The sequence below is a fragment of the Cetorhinus maximus genome, chromosome 3, assembly GCF_964194155.1.
Source record: "Cetorhinus maximus chromosome 3, sCetMax3.hap1.1, whole genome shotgun sequence".
NCBI lineage: Eukaryota > Metazoa > Chordata > Chondrichthyes > Lamniformes > Cetorhinidae > Cetorhinus > Cetorhinus maximus.
Window position 1 is genome coordinate 138,895,243 of NC_135881.1, and position 20,462 is coordinate 138,915,704.

The following is a 20,462-nucleotide window of genomic DNA, read 5'->3' on the forward strand; positions in this document are numbered from 1 at the left end:
TGGTTCTTTTTGAAAGCATCTAAGCTATTTGCCTCACTTTCTGTGGTAGTGAGTTCCATGTTCTACCCTTTTCTGAGTAAAGAAATTATTTCCCCCATTGCATTTATTCGTAATTGTCTTGTATTTATGAACCCTAGTTTTCGATTCTCCCACAAGTGAAAGCATTCTCTCACATCTACCCTATCCAACCTATTCATAATTTTAATGACCTCTATCAGATCACCTAAACCTTCATTTTTCAAAAGTAAGATGCCCAACATGTTCAATCTTTAACAATTGTTGTTCTCTGAGTTGGCACTGGCCTTGTAAATCTTTTTTGCTTTGCTCCAATGTTTCTCTGTCCTTTTTTTTCCATGGAGAACACAACAGTGCATAGTACTCTGAATGCTGAAGAAAATGCAACATATTTACCAGGGATAAAGGGCAGAGTTATACGGACTGTATTCTCTCAAGCTTTATTGAATAGGATTTAACAGGTGTTCAAAACTATGAAATGAACAGACAAGATAAATAAAAATTATTTCCATTGTGAGGTAAATCATAGATATGAGGCCAAGATAAGCACCTAGAGGAGGGAAATTAGGTGACACCTTTTAATGTAAAGCTATTAGAATGTGGACTGTTTTGCCACAAGTGATGGCCAATGTTAAATTGAAAGCAGCATTAAAAACTATACTGGGTAGTAACTTGAAGAAAAATATGAGTGTATGCAGAGAAAGGGGAAAATGGAGCTGTATAAAATCAGCCTCTGAGGAGCCTAAATTTGGTGCAAGCAAGAAAGGGAAAGACCTTCTGTGCTAATGTTTCCAAGTTTCTTCCTGCATTTTGAACACTGGTGGGGATGATCAGAATTTTGTTTCAGAATTTTTTTAAACATTGATTAGGAGGAGATAAGATGTCCAATTGAACCAAGGCATTTTAGTTAAAATTGGCCAAAGCCATTATGTAACTGAGAGAATTATTTGCAGCATGCTAAAAGGCAGATGAAAATACATAATGGGCCCTGTATATGTATCCAGCAGCAAAGTAGGCTGAATGATTTTTCTTTGTTACCTTTTAGTTTCTGAAACAGCAGTTATTTTTATGAAACTTTGTGTGTTTTCTTGTGAGACACAGTGTGTAATAAATTTAGTGCTTTTTATATTGTGTTTGACAATATAATACAATCTGCAGGTCTACAGAAAAGAGGCAGCTTCTGCCAACATTGGTGGGACTCTATGAAGGTATGAGCATGGAAGAACTAACTGTAGAAGATGATATCTCTATATTGAACCATGAAGAAGCAAGCCCTGAAGTAGCACATCTTAGGCCTTGCCCTATTGCAACCTCTTCAGGTGATGAATCTGTTGCTTCACACTTTGCACTTGTCACAGCCTATGAAGACATCAAAACACGACTGAAAGAAACAGAGTTTGAAAATTCTTTCCTGAAGAAAAAAGCCCGGACACTAGAAGAAAGGGTAAATTTTATTGTTATAATATTTGGCTTTGAATAGTTGTTTATTCCATTCGAGATTAATATATCAGAATCTCCCCTATGCCTTGCTATCCTTCTCTCTTTTTCTCCCCTCAAACACATTCTCTCTTTGGTCCTGTCTCTCACTCTGTCTCTATTCACCAGTGTAAAAAAAAAGCCCACTAAACTGATTAATTTCAGAAGCACCAAGCAGGATTCAATCTTACAAGTCCCATTAAATAAACATACAGCAATTTCATTTCCCTCTTTCATATTTAAAAACATGTTTTTGTCTTTAGTGCTAAAACACATTATCTGACATAAGTTTTCTTGAGTAAATAGGGATTGAGTCAATCAAAACATATGAATTGCATCAACTTTAATGACTTTTTTCGAAATTTTCACTAAGCTGTGTCGTAAGTCACAAATGGACTAGTTTATAATGCTGCTGATGGACTCGATATATTTAATATCTATGATGAAAATCAGTCAGGTGGAATGAATGTTTATATCATTGTCTTCAAACTAAACTAATCAATTTATGGTTTATGATCTGTAATTTGCAGTGCTTTTTGATGGAAGCATTTGCATTTATGCATATAAAGCATAGAATGTGAAAAGGCTTATTCAGCCTATTATCTTGCATTGTATCTTCCATAGGCAATGTACATTCTATCTTATGATTTTACCATTTTATTTTCTGAAGGAAAGTTCAGCAAAATTGCTACTTGATCCTCACCTATCCTTGGACTTTAATATTTGACACCAGGTTTCGGCCTTCCACAAGCCATTTTTCTTGTTTATTCCTTCCCCAGCATTCTAAGCACTGCATTCCCATGAAGTATTTAATTATCATATGAACCATTACATTGCTCTTGTTCAAATTGGGTAAGTACTGTTGGTAACTATTAGCTGCAATTTAAAGGCATCACAAATCTATGTTTATTTCAGGAAATTTTGGACATGTTCACATGTGTTTGTCTCAAAGTTTGTTCCACATACCCATGATTCTGCAATGGTGTAAAACTTTATTTCTCTTAAGGTTGCAAGCTTTTCTCCTTTGCAAATAAGTACCTATAAGAATACATCTTTATGTGGAAAAGAAAGATAAATACCCATGGGAATACTTGTGAAGGAAAGGGACCTGCAGAGACAAAATAAAAGGGCATTAAGTCTCCCATTTCTCAAATTTTTTTTTTCTCTCTATTTCCAAATATATTACTGCACACTAATCTGTGTTTAAGTTGCAGCTGCCACTTGCTTGCCTGTCTTCTGTAAACATTTTGAAATTTGAGAATGCACTATTTCAAATTTTCTGGTACATCTCTTTGTCATTTCTTCCAAATATTCACTGATATTGTGAGTTTAGATGTGAATGTTTAAATTGATTTAAAAAATGACAGACCAGTGTTTGTTTAACCATCATTTGCATAATGGTCATAGCTTATGAACAAGATAGGCTGTGTACGTTTTGTGCTGGACTTGACCTGATCATTGCGGGTAGATGGTACTATTCACAGAGAGTAATTTCAGAAGGATTCAAATTTACAAGTTTGCTAGTTTCCATTAAATCAGCATACAGCAATCTCATAACCCTTTTCATATTTAAAATATTCTTTTTGTATTTAATGCTAAATTGCATTAACCAACATAAATTTGTCTTAAGAGCAAATACAGTCAAAAGCAGTACTAGATAGCTAAAGCAGCAACAGCATTAGAAATGGAATCTTCAGCCTCTTGATTGTAGGCCATCCCACCTGTCTGCAGTGACATCGGCATATCCAGCTTGGTGTTCTGGCCAAAGAGGTCAACCGGCGTCCAATAGAAATAGAAGCCTACGAATGGAATAAAACAAAAGTGAAAGGAATGGACGTGGTGAATAAAATGGCTTTTGCTCATTCAGTGCTTTATGTTCAGTTAAGAATATATATTTTTTCGATATCGTAAACAGTAGCTTTATAAAGAGCATATAAATGGAAATGTGAAAATGAGTGCCTTTAAGGTGCGATTATAATACAAAAATCATTTGGAATAAAGTTATAAAGTTGCTTTTGCTAACATGAACTTTCCTTTCTTTGATTAAGATCCATAGTACTAACACACACTCTTTTTGCCTTTAGGGTCAAGTTATTATCAGGTTTTGTATAACTCATGACTCTTGAGGGACACAGCATTTCTGAAATTCAGCATTTGCTTCAAAAGAAAAGAGGCCTCACTAGAAGTTTGCATTTCTGTGTATATAAATAAATGTTGGAGGGCATATCGGTGCAGACTTGATGGGCCGAAGGGCCTCCCCTGCACTCTGTGATTCTGTGATATGTGAACTGGCCCCAGATAAAGATATTTTTTGAAGTTTTTTTCTCTCCATATTTTCAGCTGCTTAATGCTTCTCTAGACAATGAAAAAAGTCCTATAGGACAGGAAGAAGTGAATAAAGCATACCAGGCTTATCGGGAAGTCTGCATAGAAAGAGACAAGATGAGACAGAGACTAGAAAGAACGGTACTATATATAGTGTATTTTTACTTTTATATATACTTTTATATAAAGTAAGATTACTGATGTAGAAGTTGAATTGTTTTTTGTGTTCATTTTTTAAAATTCATTAATGGGATATGGGTGTCTAGGCCAGCATTTATTGCCCACCCCTAATTGCCCTTGTTCAGAGGGTATTTAAGAGTCAACCACATTGCTGTGGGTCTGGAGGCAAATGTAGGCCAGACCAGGTAAGGATGGCAGATTTCCTTCCCTAAAGGACATCAGTGAACCAGATTTTTTTTTTTTGTGACAATCGGCAATGGTTTCATGGTTATCATCTGCCTTTTAATTCCAGATTTTTATTGAATTCAAACTTCACCATCTGTCGTTATGAGATTTGAACCTGCATCCCCAGAACTTTACACTGGGTCTCTAGTCCAGTGACAATGCCACTACACCACCACTGCCTCGCCTAAAGAGAAAATCATTCAATATTCTATAGTATATGATTAATTTTAGTTGGAATTTATTGTAATGTTTTGGACCTTCAATATGCCCTCAGAGCTTTGTCGAAAAACTGAGTAAAAATGTAGGTATTGCAATGTGTTTTATGTTGAGAAACAGAAGACCTATTAGTAAAATTAGGTTTGATATATAGTGCAGGCCTTTTTCTGTGGCCATCTTCAAATTAGGCCACTTCATGAATTCCTGCTTAGCTAGACCTATTGCTGGGAGGAGTGGAAGTTTCCTTCAACTCTGAGTTAGCCAGGGAGTGCTGTGTACAATCTGTCAAACTGGCATGATAGAGCAAGAACACTTCATCCTTAGCTACAAAATTTTAATTTGTTTCTGGTTGATTCTTAAGAGTTAATGAAAACATGTTCATGTTATTGTGCACACTACTGACAAACTTTTGTGTTTCATAAAGATCAAAGAGCAGATGGATTCTGTACGGATTCTGAATGAAACTCTGCAAGCCAAAGAAGTAGAGATTCTTCAACTCCGAAGTGAAGTTGAAACCCATCAAGGTACGTTCTTCTATAATACCTTTTCTTTCTTAAAGAAAGCTGAAAATGTTACATTGTATGTTGTTGATAAAGTAGTCTGGGCAATAGGGTTTTTGTGTGAAATTGACATTCCACATTTTGTTCACCTTTAACAGTTCTATAGGAAAAGTACATTGTCTATAATGGTACTGGCTGATATCAGGGGTCCCACGTTTGATCCCTGGCCTTTTCTAAGATATCTAATCTTGATCAAGGTAATGGTGATAGCAACCTTTAACCTCAGAATTTCTGGGCTAAGGAATTCCCTCCAACTTGAAGCAAAGCACTCATGTGAAGCACTTCAGCGCTAAGCAATTCAGGTTTGATTCTCTCTTCCAGTGGCCCAGTTCTCGTCACTGCTGAATGGAAACCAGAGATCACCTCTTAAGGGGAATAAGAGAATATTTTGTTGCATTTTTGCAAACCTTTCAGTTATTAATAGACAATGGCATTGATACTAGGCTGCGAGTGGGCTACCAACATCATTTGAAAGATGCAAGATGACTGGTCTCTGAGGTTGCTTTTACACACAATAAATCGTGAAATACTTACTTATTATGAGGATGTGGTATCCTCCATTACACTAGCTATTTATGGCAGGAAGTAATTTAGATTAAAAATATTTGTTCCACTTTTGTAACCCAGTGGTCAAATTTTCCTTTAAATTGAATGTAACAACAACCTAGGTTTTCTGGCTCCATTTCCAATTGTAACCCATTGAAAATGAATGGGTTGTCATCAGTTTTGCAATTGGAAAGCCCAGGTGATTTTGTCAGCTATTATTGAATACGCCAGTTATGTTGGGTCCATCATGTAATTGGAACCTGACAATCCAGGAACTGGTACTGGTGGGTGAGCTGACTGGAACAATCAAGAAATGGAGATTGAAAGGGAGAAAATGGAGTGAAGAGACATTTTTCATTACTTACTGACTATCAAAATTACAAAAAAAATTATGAATGCAGAGGTTAAAACATTAAAGTACATGACATCTAGTTGACGGCAGAATTTTATTACAAAGGCATATAGACAAATTTTTGACGAATCTTTTGTAGAAAAGGCAATACCATTTCTGTAAGTTGGCAACTAAGTCTTTTAAAGTGCATATTTTTCATTATTTTGCAGTGATGGATGATCTGCACAGAACCCAGAATTCTTGGGATTTAGAAAAATCAAATAATGAACTGAAGATGTACACCCTTAATCAAGAGCTGGAGATCCTTAAGCGGGAATGTAGTTTCCTCAGGGTTGAGCTACACAATTGTAAATTAAAGGTGAATTGAAAGTTTGTCTTCAAATACCTACAGGTTTGAAGTTTCATTCATGCATTATTCTCTGTTCCTAGTGCAACAATATAGCATGCAGTTCATGGTCATTCGTTTTTCATTGTAAAATAATCTACTTGGACAACCTTTTGCTTTATTGCTATTGAAACTGAAAATGTAGAAAGCCCTCAGAGCAAAATGGAGAGAGGGGAAGGTTAAAACTTCAAGCTTTCTTCCGGTTCTGAGGAGGTGTAATATGTTACAGATGAACAACTCTAAGGAGGTTCAGATCAAGGGAAAATGACCACAATTCCAAGAAAAGAAAAAATGACCTGTAAAGTAGTTATGTAGAGAACAGGAAATAATGAAGGTATGATAGCATAAGACAAATATGAATGGTTAGAGAAATTAGAAAAATAAAAGATCTATGCAAAAGAATGTTTGATATTTTACAACAGAATAGAAGACTGGGAGGAATGTGTGAAGAAATTGGTAAAGTGGAGTAGGCTGCAATGGGCCGAAAGTGGGTAGAAGCCAGAGGTCCTGATTCCCTTGCTGGCTGTGTATCAATGGGAGATCCTTAGTATAACACTGAGGTGCTGTTCCTTCTGTTGAGTGTCACTGGACTAAATGCTGATTATGTGATCACTTTGGTGAACACATCCATTCTGTCCGCAGTCACATACTACTTTAATTCCTTTGCCCAAGTCCCCACTCTGACCTCTTTGTTTTTGGCCATTTATGTTGCTGCTGGGCTCTAATGAGAGCACATGAGTTGACAGGGATCAGCAACATCAGAGATCAGAGAGGAGTTTGGGCCTAGGATGGCTGAGCAGAATACCTTGACTGTTGTTAGAACAGTCTGGCACAACTGGCTTTACAGCACCAGGGCTGGCTTTGAATGAGGGAGTGATGAGGGAGTAGGCATGCTGTAATCCTGAGAGAGGACCGTATACACCTCTCCAATAATGGCACTACTACTTGTAGGATAGCGCCTCAGCACTCCCATTGACCTGTGGAAGGGTAGACTGCAGGAATATTTCTGGAAACGTGGATTACGGGTGAGCAATATTTATTTCAATGTCTTTCCCAAACTTGGATCTGAGAAAGAATGCCCCTGCCTATCTCTAACTTTCTGCAGCACTACAACCATGGAGAATTCATTGTTGTCGTTGTCGTCAGTCCCTTATAATGAGGATGATGTCTGCCAGGCTTCATGATTTGTGTGTCCTCTGGTGACTGAGCAAGTCAATCCTGGAACCACAGGTCTTTGGATAGAGAGGATAAGAGTTGCCCTGAGGAACAGGAGTTCCCAAGCCAGGATTCTGCTCTCTCTTCCTCTTTCACCGCTTCTCTGCAGCAGAGTTTATGCGGTCAGTTTCTGACTTTATTGTGGCTTATTGGATGAGGCGCCGCCATAGTTAGCATCAAGTTCCTACCATGCACTGATGTCAATTTGTCCCTTTTTCATTGAGGCCTTTAGAGTGTCCTTAAAATGTTTACTCTGTCCGCCTTGAGATCAGATGCCATCCTTAAGTTGTGAAAAGATGATCTGCTTTGAAAGCCGATTATTTGGCACGTGGTGTCCAGACCAGTGGAGATAATTTTGCACGATCATGGTTGTGCTGCAGGAGGAATGGGCTCTGCCGAGGATGCTGGAATTTGTTTGTCTATCTTCCTACTTGACTTTAAATATCCTGCAGAGGCTGGTGGAAATTCTTCACTGCCCAGAGGTGCCCTTGGTTGGAACCCAAGTCTCACTGCCATATAGAAAGGTGGTGACAACAACAGCATTGTAGATGAGAGCCTTTGTCCTCTTATGGAGATCTCTGATGTTGAAGACCCAGTTGGACAATTTTTGGAAGGTTGCACTGGTACAAATAATTCTGTGCTGCATCTTCACTTCGATGGTAATATAACAGCAGAGAATGCACCCATTTGACCCATCAGGGCATGGCTTTTCCTCATAGCTCTTTTTAAGTATATATCTATTTCCACATTCTACTTCCCTGCATTTCTGCAACTGTGGGCACTTGTGCATCCCCACCCTCTTCATCTCATCAATGTTGGCCATGCCTTCAGCTCTGAGGTTCCCTCTCTAAACCTCTCCACCCTTTTCTCCTCCTTTAAGACCCTCCTTAAAACCTGTCTCTTTGATCATGCTTTTAGTCATGTAACTCTAGTATTCTAACATCTCCTCCTTTGGATTAGTGTCAATTTTTGTAGTCTTGTGCTCCTGGAATCACCTTGGCACTATATAAATGCAAGCTGTAGTTGTTATACCTATCCACTAGATGGTGATCTAATCCTTTCTATAAAATAAAAATTACTTGAACAAAATCTAAACAAGAGTTTTTAAACTGTTATCACTTACAGTTAATTTTTTGCATTAGTTACCAGCTCTAGCTCTAAGTAAAATGTAATGGAAAATATAATAATCAATCTTGTAACATTTTGAGTATGTTATTCAAATAACACATTGGAGTGACTTTTTGCCCTGTGCTACTAGTGAGACTTTTCAGACGTTTTCTCAGGAGCACTAAGATTTTCTGTCTTTGACTAGTCCAATCCAGGTTTTCATTGTGCATAGGCAACAACTCACCTGATCTCCTGTCATCTGGAGTACAAGACAAAGCAAAAATGTTTTAATACCTAATTTTATTTTTTCCTATACTGCAATGAAATGTTTTCCTTGTTGAACGTCGTCATTTTAAAACAAAATGGTTTGGTTTGTTATTGTATTAGTAACTCTAGATCAGGATCAAAACAAAAATTCTTCTCTGCCACACAAAGATAGCACCTTCCTTTCACTATAAGCTTGCTAATCATGTTGGTAAACTTTAAAGAAAAATATTTTGTCCCCAAAATATTTCTAATTTAAAATGTTCTTTAAATTTAGGACCATTAGAGCAAAAGATGCAGGACTGTTTAGTGAATAACATTGCTGGTAATTTTCTTGCTAAAAATTTGTAAGAATTCCTTGTGCTTAATGTTTGCTGCCAGTGACCACTTAAATTCTTCTGTGTTACAGTAATGAAAACACATTGGCCTGTAACTTCCACGCTCCCCAGCATCGAATTTGGGGGGTACCCCAAAGATGCGCTGGGGAATCCTTCTGGCAAGTTCCCAGGCAAAGGTTTGCATGGCAATTGCCTAGAAGTGCACACTTCCTCTGAACAATTGTGCCGCACTAGGAACCATCGGAAAATGCGATTTAGATCGCAAACTTTAGATGATTCTGCCGGGGTTATACCAATAGTTACCCAGAAAAGGCTAGAAGAATTAAAACCTCTTCTAATTTCTGGGTAACTATTGTAAAGACCCAGACTGACCTCACGGGACTCCCCCATCCCTCGACCCTGACCTCTGACACTCATCCCCCCACCTCACCACCACACTAACCTCACTCCTCCCCCTGACCTCCAGACACCCCTCAGCCCCACCCCCACGACCTCTGGAACCTCGCCCACCACCGGCGTCCTCTGGACCTCCACCCCCCAAATCTTACCTTGGACACTTACCTCCCCCTGGCCTGTCAATTTCCCTGGCCCTTTAAACTTACCTGCTGTAAACAAGGGGGCGTAGCCTCCTTGAATACGCTGGAGCTAGACTTCGCTGGGGCCTGCGAGTATTCTTTCTATTCCGGCCTCATGCAGCTCCAGCGAACGGAAGTGGCAACGCAATTTTCAAGACCAGGTAAGTGTGCATTTATTTCTTCTAATTTCTGCAGGCCAGCACTTTCCGATGCCATACGGAAGTTACGGCCCATGGTGATGCATTTCACTAAATGATGAACCAAATCGATTGCAGTACAGCTTAGTGCACCATAGGACAACAAGACTGCCTCAGACTGCTACATCTGCAAGAAATGTCACAGCCTCGAGACACTGGCTCAAAGTCGTTGAGCTGGAGTCCAAGCTAGAAGCACTCTGACACAGATGGGAGGAGGAGGAATTACAGGGTAAATTTTTCCTTAGTGCAGTCACACGTGAGAGAAAAGCACAAGAAGTAGTAGTGAAGAGAGAAAAGGGAGTTGAGTTTTTACAGTGTATACAGAGCTCCTTTCTCACTCAGCAAGTAAGAAATGCACATGAAATGCATTTTTGTTGGATTTTGTAATGGATAATGAACCAGACAGTTGGGGAAAGTAAGAGTGAGAGAGTATCCTGGTAGTGGTGATCGCATCATAGTAAGATTCAAGAGTAGGAACAGAGTGATGTAAGTAGACCAGAGACTAAATTGGAAAAGAGGAAATGAGGGTGTAACTAAAGAAAGTAAACTGGGAGAAAATCTTGAATATCGAAGATAGTAATACAGTGAAAAATCTTTATAAGAGTAACTAAGATTTCAAGGGAAATGTAAGCCAAAAATGAGCAAGCTTATGGGGCACCCAGAATGAATAATGAACTAAGGAGAACTTGAATATATTGAAAAGTCATATTGGAAGTACTTGGATACTAAAGGAAAGGACAAAGGGGAATATGAAGAACTTAGGAAAGAAGTTTTTTTTTAAAAAAATCAGGAAGACAAAGAAAATTTATGAAATTAAGTTATCAAAAGAACTGTGCTCCACAGATGCACAAATAAACAAAGAAAATATAAAGCAGGGATAGGGCTACTAAAGAATGAGCGAGATAAACTCTCTGGCAAAAATAGAGAAGAGGCAGAAATATTAAATGACTACTTTATCTTATTTTGTTGCCTCAGTTCTTAAATGATGTCACTAGAGGATGAGCAGACAAAAATACAATTGAGTTGGAAAGGGAGCAAGCAGTTGACAAATTAGCTGAACTATACATGAGGGTTTTATCCTCTTATAGTCAAGGAAGCTAGGGAGGACACGGCTGAAGCACCGTGTGATGATATGTATGTGTGTTTAATTTCAGATAACTGGCAGATATCTAACGTTGTTCTCAGATAAAGGTGGATGGAACAAACCTGGGAACCGTAAACCAGTTGGCTTAATGTCAGTGATAGGGAAGGTTCTGGCATATATACTAAAAGAAGTGATAAGAGCATTTGATAGAACATTTCGAGACAAAAAATATAACAAAATAGCATGGATTCCAAAAGGTTATGTCATGCTGAATTACCTCTTTAAATAATTTTATCAGGTTAATGGAAAGAGTTGAGAGAGGGTAATGCAGTAGCTGTTGTATACTTGGATTTTCAAAAGATCTTTGATTGGATTCCACATGCTAGGCTCGTGGAGTCGGGACAAATAGCTGAACGGATTGCCTAAATTTGCTAAAAAATAGAAAGCAGAGTAGAGATAAAGGGTGGATATTCAGATTGGAAGAAGTTAAAAAGCAGTGTTTCACAAGGATCAGTGCTGGAGTCATTCATAATTTATATTAATAATTTGAACTTGGGGAGTAAGAAATTGAATATAAGAAGTCTTTAATCTCCCCTTATGCAGCCTCCTTGGGTAGCCGTGCTGCATAGAGTGACTTTATCACTGGTGAGGTTAAATTTTTAGCATTCACATGGCAGACCCAGTTGATTTGTAATTAGTTGAGTCCCTTGATATGTCATCAACCTCGTTGCATCTTCCAACTTTGTGTACAAATCCAATGAGTGAGCTTGTAATGTATCACTGATAGCAGAACTAGCATTCCTGGACTCATCTGGTACTCTTGGTCTGGCATTTGGATCATAGCTTTCTTGTATTCCTGCAAATTCTGCTGTGTGCACTCAGCTAAAGTCAGGTCCTCTTTCAATCTAAGCACATGTATGTTTTCACTGATCTTCTCTGACTATACTTCTGATTAGCATTAACAGACGTTGCACTCAGCATCTGTATAGTAATACAAAAGGAAATGCCTATGGATTCTTGGAGAATTTTTAATTTTCTCTACAACAATAAATGACAAAATTTTAATCCACTGGCATTTTGCTCAGTGTGTATTCACAGAATGGGAGTCAGTATGCCATTAAGTCTCTACCAGTTAATTTGATGACAGAACAGGGTGGACTGAAGCTATTGGCCATGTGTGAATGACTGACTAAGCATAAAACTAGCCCCCAGTTAGAAAAATATTCTAAACAAAGTGTTGACCAATGTGTCTCTATCTATTAAGTGAGTATCCTCATGGTGTAAACATAGACATATAGTCTACCATGGCTGAAATGCTTGATTTCTGACAAACATGGGGCTTACAATAACTATGCCCATCTACTTGCAAGGTCTATTAATAATGGATAAGAATTGCAATGTTGTTTTAATGTGATCGTGCAGTTTTCCCATATGGTGACATTGATCATAATAGTACAAAAGTAAAATACTGCGGATGCTGGTAACCTTAAATAAAAACTGGAAATGCAGGATAAACTCAGCTGCACAGGCAACATTTGTGGGGAGAGAAACAAAGTTAAGATCTGAAATGCTAAACTTAATTTTCCCTTCACAGCTTCAGCCTGACCTGTTGAGTAGTTCCAGAATTTTCTGTTTTTAGTTTTCATTTTTATACTGTTCAGCATGTTCTTGGAGTAACTAATGAAAGTGCTTAACAATGTTTGCATTGTATGGTTTATCCTCTGATGTCCTGCAATAGGATGTCATGGGCTTCCTTGAGTGAACTTTTTTGGTAGTCCTCATACTACTATGTAGCTGAACTCTTCCAGTATCTGTCTGACAACTGATTTTGGCTTGTTTACCAAAAAAAAGCCTATCCCATTTATTATGCAACCCCATTGAGCAGCTATGGATCCCTGAAGCCATAGGTAGCCTACACTCATGCACCCTTTAGCATATGATCTCTCTGCTAAGCCTTTATTGCCATGAGCAGATTCACTGTAATGCACCCTTTCACTGGCTGTTCAAGAGTACATCTGTGTTGTTTATCCTGGCAATGTAGCACCGATGTGGCACTGGCTGAGGGAGTGATGAGCAACAGAAGCTGGCAGCTGAAGAACAGTATAAAAATGTCTTAAGATATTAGCAGTTTGTGAGCCCGCCACGAGCTTCAAGTAATAGTTCTTATTTAAACATTGCACTGATTGCTGCTGTTAGATTGTGACAGATAGTTGAATGTCATGTTTGATGCAGTTGTTTACTTAACACGTTTACAATCTTAAATTTCTGGTTCCCTCAACAGAAACTGTTGATAACTGTATTATTAACTTTTATTATTACTGATTACTGCAGTGAGTTTGGGAAATGAATCGAATAAAATTGCATATATTTCTATAAAAGCATGAATCCAAATGCTCAAATAGGTGAAAGTGTGAGACAAAGGTCAATGATTATGTGGGTGTTTTGTGTGGAAATGTGAGTGATTGTGTGGGTGTCATAGATAGCTGGGAGTTTCTGTCGATGGTGACATAGGTGAAGTGTGGGTGATTAAGTAAATAACTGTGGTTTTGTGTGTTAAGCATTTGGGATAAGAATAACTTTGCACACTAAATTCATTTTTTTGAATTTTGCTAAGGGAAAAGCACATTACAAATCATTTCTTTGTCAAAGGTGTTAATGGCCTTGTGTCGCAAAACAGAACCAACTGTACACTCTTTTTTTCCCTAAACCACTAAAGTGGAATTTGCTTGGTTTTCACCCTCTTCTTCCCAGACAGTTGGGTGGTGATCAACAATTTTTTTTTGTTTTGAGAAATGGGTTTATTTTGGCACTGGAGAGGGTGATCATTTTTGCTGCATATTCTCCTTGTGCATGTCTCTGCATTCTTCCAAAATGTAGTGTTTTTGCTCATTCATCAATATCCATGTGAGGATGTGATTATCCACCATCTTTGAGTGAAGGACTCCTGGAACACTTGGTCCTTGATGAATTTTAAACCTAATTGACTTCCCATTAGTTTTAAATAAAAGTCTCATTGTGGTCATTTTGACTGTTCTTTTTCTTTTGTCGTAAGCAACTGAAGGATAATATACATATTTGACTTTTTTTCACTTATTGCTTGCTTACATTTTTTTGCCATGTTTAACTTGCTTTCATCATAGCAATTGTTTCAAAGCATCCTTGGTGTTTGATCTGTACTGACTCCCGAATACATCATTTCCATTCAGAATAATGGGCACTTTACAGCACTTGTTTCCCAGCCACTACCCTATCTTATACTGTTTCAATGTGCATGATGTTCTGGGGGCAGCAGCAGTTCAAGAGTGTGAGTTATCTGGCATCAACTGGTCACCATTAAATTTGTATGGATGAAGTGGCTGGTGCAAGGTAACAAAGCACTGTTCTACCCAGTGAAGCAGTTTGGAAGCCCAGGAAAGAGTGGTTCCTTTTATAGAACTGTAGACAACCTTCTACTGAAGAGTACCAGGTGGAAGTAGCAGAACAACTTAATGTGTTTTCACCTATGCACAGAACCTGGGAACAGTTGCGGAAGAAATTTTCTGCTCATGGGAAGGTTGCTAAGATAAGCATGACCTGATAATTTTATCCAATTTTATGATGTTGTCTTGCAGCGATTCTTAATAGCACATATCAGTGAGCTTGGTGCAGCACTCTGGCAACTTTTCATATGCCATGCAAATGTGCAGGCATGATGATGTTTCACCGGAGCATTCTGTATTGCTGGCGTAACATACATTTGTCCTGTGGCCCGTGAAATGTGACAAGCAACAAACACCAAGCATGCTATCAAATAGCAAGTATTGAACATTCTGCACGTTCACATACTCGCACAAGGTGGCTGCTACATTGGGTACTGGGTCACATACATATTTTCTCATTTCTTATTCCAACACATGTCTCCATTTGTATCTGCTTGTGGGTGAAGGCTATACTTAACAGGTGACAGCATGGGCAAACGGAGTGCAGCGGACTGAGTGAAGACTTGGGGCAGAATATTACACTTGGCGTGCGGGTGTGCGCCCGACACGCCTGAGCGTAAAATGATGCATGATGATGTTGGGCATGCATCCCGACGTCATCGCGCACTCGTGTGATATTTCGTTTGGCAGGTGCGCACCGGAGTCGGCTGCGTGCCCGTCAATAATTAAAAGGCCTATTAAGGCTATTAACAAGCTAATTAAATTCAAATCTACATTGCCCATCCAACCTTACGGTCGGCGGCAGGCGAAAAGGCCAAGCGGCCTTTACATTTTTTAGGAAACCTCAGCTACGAATGGGATGAGGTTTCCTAAAGCAAATAAACATTAAATAAAAACTTTATTTCAGAATTAAAAACATGTCCCATCTCATGTGACAGAGTCACATGAGGGGACATGTTTTATTAAATTTCTACTGTCTTTATTAATTTTTAAAAATTGCTTCAATCTCCCTGAGGCACCTCCGTGCCCTAGAGATTGAAGCGCTCTTTCGCACGACAGATCCACTCTCTCTCCTCCCCTTGCCCGCCCAGGCACTGCTCAGCGCTGCTGCTCATGATCCACGTAGGGCGGGCCTTAACTGGCCCGCCCGCGTGAAATCGCAGTGTGGAGCCGATCGTGGGCAGCGGTCGGCTGCCCAGCCGCCCCCCCCAGCCCTCGCCGAGCACCCCCATCAAGGGCAAAATCCTGCCCTTGGAGTTTGGTGAGAGGGGAGTGTTAAGCGTTAATTTTGTGCTTACATTTTGCTTTTAAAATCTAATCTAGTCTGTAATTAGCAGTAACTGGAAAGAGCTGTGTAAGCAGGCTAAATTTGTTCTTTCTTGCAGTTTAGACAAGATGAGCTCACCCTCAGCTGTAGGAGCTGAGTAGTTAATTAGCTAACTGGTTGAACCTGGTAATACTCTTTCGAGTTATCAACAGTCACAGATTGCAACTCTTTTCGAGTACAATCACAGTTTTTGGTTTCTGGGAGTGGGACATGAACCCTCAACCCTCTGATTCAAAGGCGAGGGTGCTATGAACTGAGCCACAGCTGACACCTCTTGAACCTGGTAATGTAGCCCCAGTTCAGTTTACTATAAATTCAAGGCTCTTTAATGCAGCCTTGGCAAATGCAGAGCAGCCAACTAACTGAGTGAAGACTTGGAGTTTGGCGAGAAGGGATTTTGTTTCCTCTTTCTATCTTTCTCACCCCATAGAAATTGGTTCTTGCTCTGTTTGGTGAGTATCTGGAAAGTTGCTAAGTTCTATTCTATCTCTAATGTTTAAAATAGTACACAATTTGGTGGTAAAGTTAATAAAATATATAAGAAAGTAACATTAAATAAGTGGTTAATATAATTAAGTAATTATTTAAAACACATTAAGGATGGCAGGACAGGTGATGTGTCAAAGATGCAGCATGTGGGATCTCCTGGATAACATTGTGATCCAGGGTAAACATATTGGCAGCAAGTGTTTGCGGCTTGAGGAACTTCAGCTCAGAGTCATTATGCTGGAGGCTGAGCTGCAGACTCTGCAACACATCAGGGAGGGGGAAAGTTACCTGGATGCTTTATACCAAGAGGCAGTCACACCACTCAGGATAGGGTCTTCTGATTTGGTCAGTGGCCAGGCAGAGGAGGGTGTGATTGTGAGTGAGGTAGGTAAGGGGACCCAGAGTGCAGGAGTGTGAGCCTCTGCAATTGTCCAACAGGTTTGAGGTTATCTCAGCTTGTTTGGATGAGAGTGGGGGCTGCAGAGTGGGGGCTGCAGAGTGGAGGCTGCAGAGTGGAGGCTGCAGAGTGGATGAGCAAACTGACCATGGCACTGTGGTGCAGGAAGCCATTCAAGTGGGGGGAGCAAAAAGTAATGTAGTGGCTGTAACAGTATAGTAAGGGGGATTGACACTGTTCTCTATAGCAAAGAGCGAGAGTCCAGACGACTTTGTTGCCTGCTTGGTGCCAGGGTTTGGGACATCACCTCAGGGCTGGAGGGGAGCTTGCAATGGGAAGGGGGAGGATCCAGTGGTCATGGTCCATGTAGGTACCAGCGACATAGGCAGATGAGGAAGGAGGGTCTGCATAGTCAGTATGACGAGCTAGACACCAAGTTAAGCAGAACCTCAAAGGTAATAATTTCTAGATTATTACCTAAGTCGTGTGCAAATTGGCATAGAACAAATAAAATTAGAGAAATGAATGCGTGGCTCAAAGACTGGTGTGGGAGAGGTAGGTTCTGGTTTGTGGGGTACTGGCACCAGTACTGGGGAAAGTGAGATCTGTACCATTTGGACCGTCTACGCCTGAACCGTGATGGGGCTGGTGTCCTTGCGAGCAGACTAACTAGGGAAGTAGAGAGGGTTTTAAACTGAATAGTGGGAGCAAGGGATTTTGGGAAGGTGTGGTAAACCGAAGAGTAGTGACAAGGCAAGAGAGACAGTTATTAATATGGGAAATGATAAACAGACTGTGACAGGAAGGGACAGAGATTACAGTTCTAAGAGTAAATCCGATAAAGCTAGACACTACAAAAATAATAAAAAGATAAAATTGAAGGCTCTGTATCTAAACACACGTAGCATTTGAAACAAAACAGATGAACTGACACACAAATAGAAATAAATAAGTACGATTTGATAGCCATTACAGAGACATGGCTACAGGATGACATAGATTGGGACCTGAATATTGAAGGGAACGTGACATTTAGGAAGGACAGGAAGTTAGGAAAAGGCTCTGTTACTTAATGATGGTATTAGCACATTAGAGAAGAATGGCCTAAGTTCAGGAAACCAGGATGGAGAAGCGGTTTGGGTTGAGATGAGGAATGATAAAGACAAGAAGTCACTTGTTGGAGTCGTGTACAGGCCTCCTAATTGTAATTACACAGTAGGACAGAGTATAAAAGAAGAAATAATGGGAACTTGCCAGAAAGATACAGCAATAATCATGGGGGATTTTGATCTACATATAAACTGGAAAAATCAGATGGGCAAAGGTAGCGTAGATGAGTTCATATAATGTTTTCGGGATAGTTTCTTGGAACAGCACATTCTGAAGCCAGCCAGTGAGCAGGCTACACTAGACTTGGCATTGAGCAACGAGATAGGATTAATTGCTAACCCCCTAGAGAAGGCACACCTGGATATCAGCGATAATAATATGATTGAATTTTACAATCATTTTGAGGGAGAAACAATTGAGTCCACACTATTTTAAACTTAAATAAGAGCAATTATGAGGGCATGAAAGCAGAGCTAGCTAAAGTGAACTGGCAAGTCAAGGGATATGTCAGTAGAAGTTCAGTGGCAGACATTTCAGAATACACAGAATATATACATTCCAATGAGAGAAAAATTCCAAGGGGAGGGCCCACCATCCGTGGTTCACTAAAGAAGTTAAAGACAGTATCAAACTTCAAGAAAAAGCATATAATTACGCAAAGATGGGTGGCAGGTCAGAAGATTGGAAAGAATATAAAGAACAGTAAAGAATGACAAAAAGATTAATTAAGGAGGGAAAAATTAGAGTGTGAGAGAAAGCTAGCTAATATAATGTTGGATAATAAGAGTTTCTACAGATATTTAAATAACAAAAGAGTTAACAAAGTGAGCATTCATTCTATAGAGTGTGTGGCTGGGGAATTGATAATGGAAAGTAGGGTGATGGCAGACAAATTAAACAGGCATTTTGCTTCAGTCTTCACTATAGAGGACACAAGTAATATCCCAGAAATAGCTGTAAATCATGAAATGGAAGGGAGGGAAGAACTCGGGAAAATTACAATCACTAGGGAAGTGGTATTGAGCAAATTGTTGGGGCTGCGGGCTGACCAATCCCCAGGTCTGGGTCGACTTCACCCTAAGGTTTTGAAAGAAGTGGCTAGTGAGATAGTTGATGCACTGATTTTAATTTTCCAAAATTCCTGAGATTCAGGGAAGGTTCCATTAGATTGGAAAATAGCAAATATAACTCCTTTATTCAAAAAGGGAGGGGGACAGAAAGCAGGAAACTATAGGTCAGTTAGCCTAACATCTGTCATAGGGAAAATGTTGGAAACTATTACTAAAGATGTTAGAGCAGGACACTTAGAAAGGGGAACTAGTGGATGTACTATACTTAGATTTCCAGAAGGCATTTGATAAAGTGCCACATCAAAGGGTATTGCAGAAAATAAAAGCTCATGGTGTAGGGGGTAACATATTGGCATGGATAGAAGATTGGTTAGCTAACAGAAAGCAGAGGGTTGGCATAAATGGGTCTTTACTCAGCACATCCTGCCAACCAGAAAGTGTGCCACAGGGATTAGTGCTGGGGCCTCAACTTTTTACAATTTATATAAATGGTTTGGATGAAAGGACCGAAGGAATGGTGGCTAAATTTGGTGACCTCACAAAGATAGGTAGGAAAGTAAATTGCGAAGAGGATGTAAGGAGGCTACAGTGTGACATAGGGTAAGTGAGTGGGCAAAGATCTAGCAAATGGAGTATAACATAGGTAAATGTGAAACCATTCACTTTGGTAGGAAGAATAAAAAGGAAGCTTATTATCTAAATGTTGAGAGATTGCAGAGCTCTTGAGATTCAGAGGGATCTAGGTGTCCTAGTTCACGAATCACAAAGGTTAGTATGCAGGTACATCAGGTAATTAGAAAAGCCAATAGAATGTTATCATTTATTGTGAGGGGAATTGATTACAAAAGTAGGGAGGTTATGCTTCAGTTATACAGGGCACTGGTGAGGCCACATCTGGAGTACTATGTACAGTACTGGTCTCCTTATTTAAAGAAAGATGTAAAAGCGTTAGAAGCAGTTCAGAGAAGGTTTACTAGACTAATACCAAGAATGAGCGGGTTGTCTTATGAGGAAAGGCTGGACAGGTTAGGCTTGTATTGACTGGAATTTGGAAGAGTAAGAGGTGACTTAATTGGAACCTTTAAGATCCTGAGGGGTCTTGACAGGGTGGATGTGGAGAGGATGTTGTGGGAGAACCTAGAACCAGGAGTCACTTTAAAAATAAGAGGTTGCTCATTTAAGACTGAGATGAGAAATTTTTGCTGAGTGTAGTGAGTCTATGGAACTCTCTTCCTCAAAAGGCGTTGGAAGCAGAGTCTTTGAATATTTGTAAGGCAGAGCTAGATAGATTCTTGATTGACAAGGGGGTGAAATGTTATTGGAGGTAGGCAGGAATGTGGGGTCGAGGTTATATTCAGATCAGCCATGATTTTAGCCATGAATGGCGGAGCAGGCTCGAGATGCTAAGTGGCTTACTCCTGCTCCTAATTCGTATGTTTGTGTGCACAGTGAGAGGGAGTGGGGGAATTGTGACCTTTGCGGTGCTGCGTGTTGGTTTCTTCCGTAGCTCCCTAAAATCTGTTAAAGGACCTTATCTCTTTCTCTTTCTACATAGTTTTGTACCAATATAGACTATGACCTTTGGCTGTT

At 39.6% G+C, this 20,462-nt stretch overlaps 1 protein-coding gene across 2 annotated transcripts in view; it reads left to right on the top strand.

Annotated features, from left to right (window-relative positions):
- Positions 1 to 20,462, top strand: part of azi2 (5-azacytidine induced 2) — an 80,734-nt gene that overhangs the window by 21,731 nt on the left and 38,541 nt on the right. The window contains exons 2-5 of one of the 2 annotated variants that reach the window (XM_078539044.1): positions 1,174 to 1,459; positions 3,832 to 3,957; positions 4,862 to 4,961; positions 6,105 to 6,253. In XM_078539044.1, the coding sequence (XP_078395170.1) occupies positions 1,226 to 1,459; positions 3,832 to 3,957; positions 4,862 to 4,961; positions 6,105 to 6,253 (609 nt within the window). In that variant the 5' untranslated portion in view covers positions 1,174 to 1,225. The remainder of the gene's footprint in view (positions 1 to 1,173; positions 1,460 to 3,831; positions 3,958 to 4,861; positions 4,962 to 6,104; positions 6,254 to 20,462) is intronic. The other variant, XM_078539045.1, reaches the window with a different exon arrangement.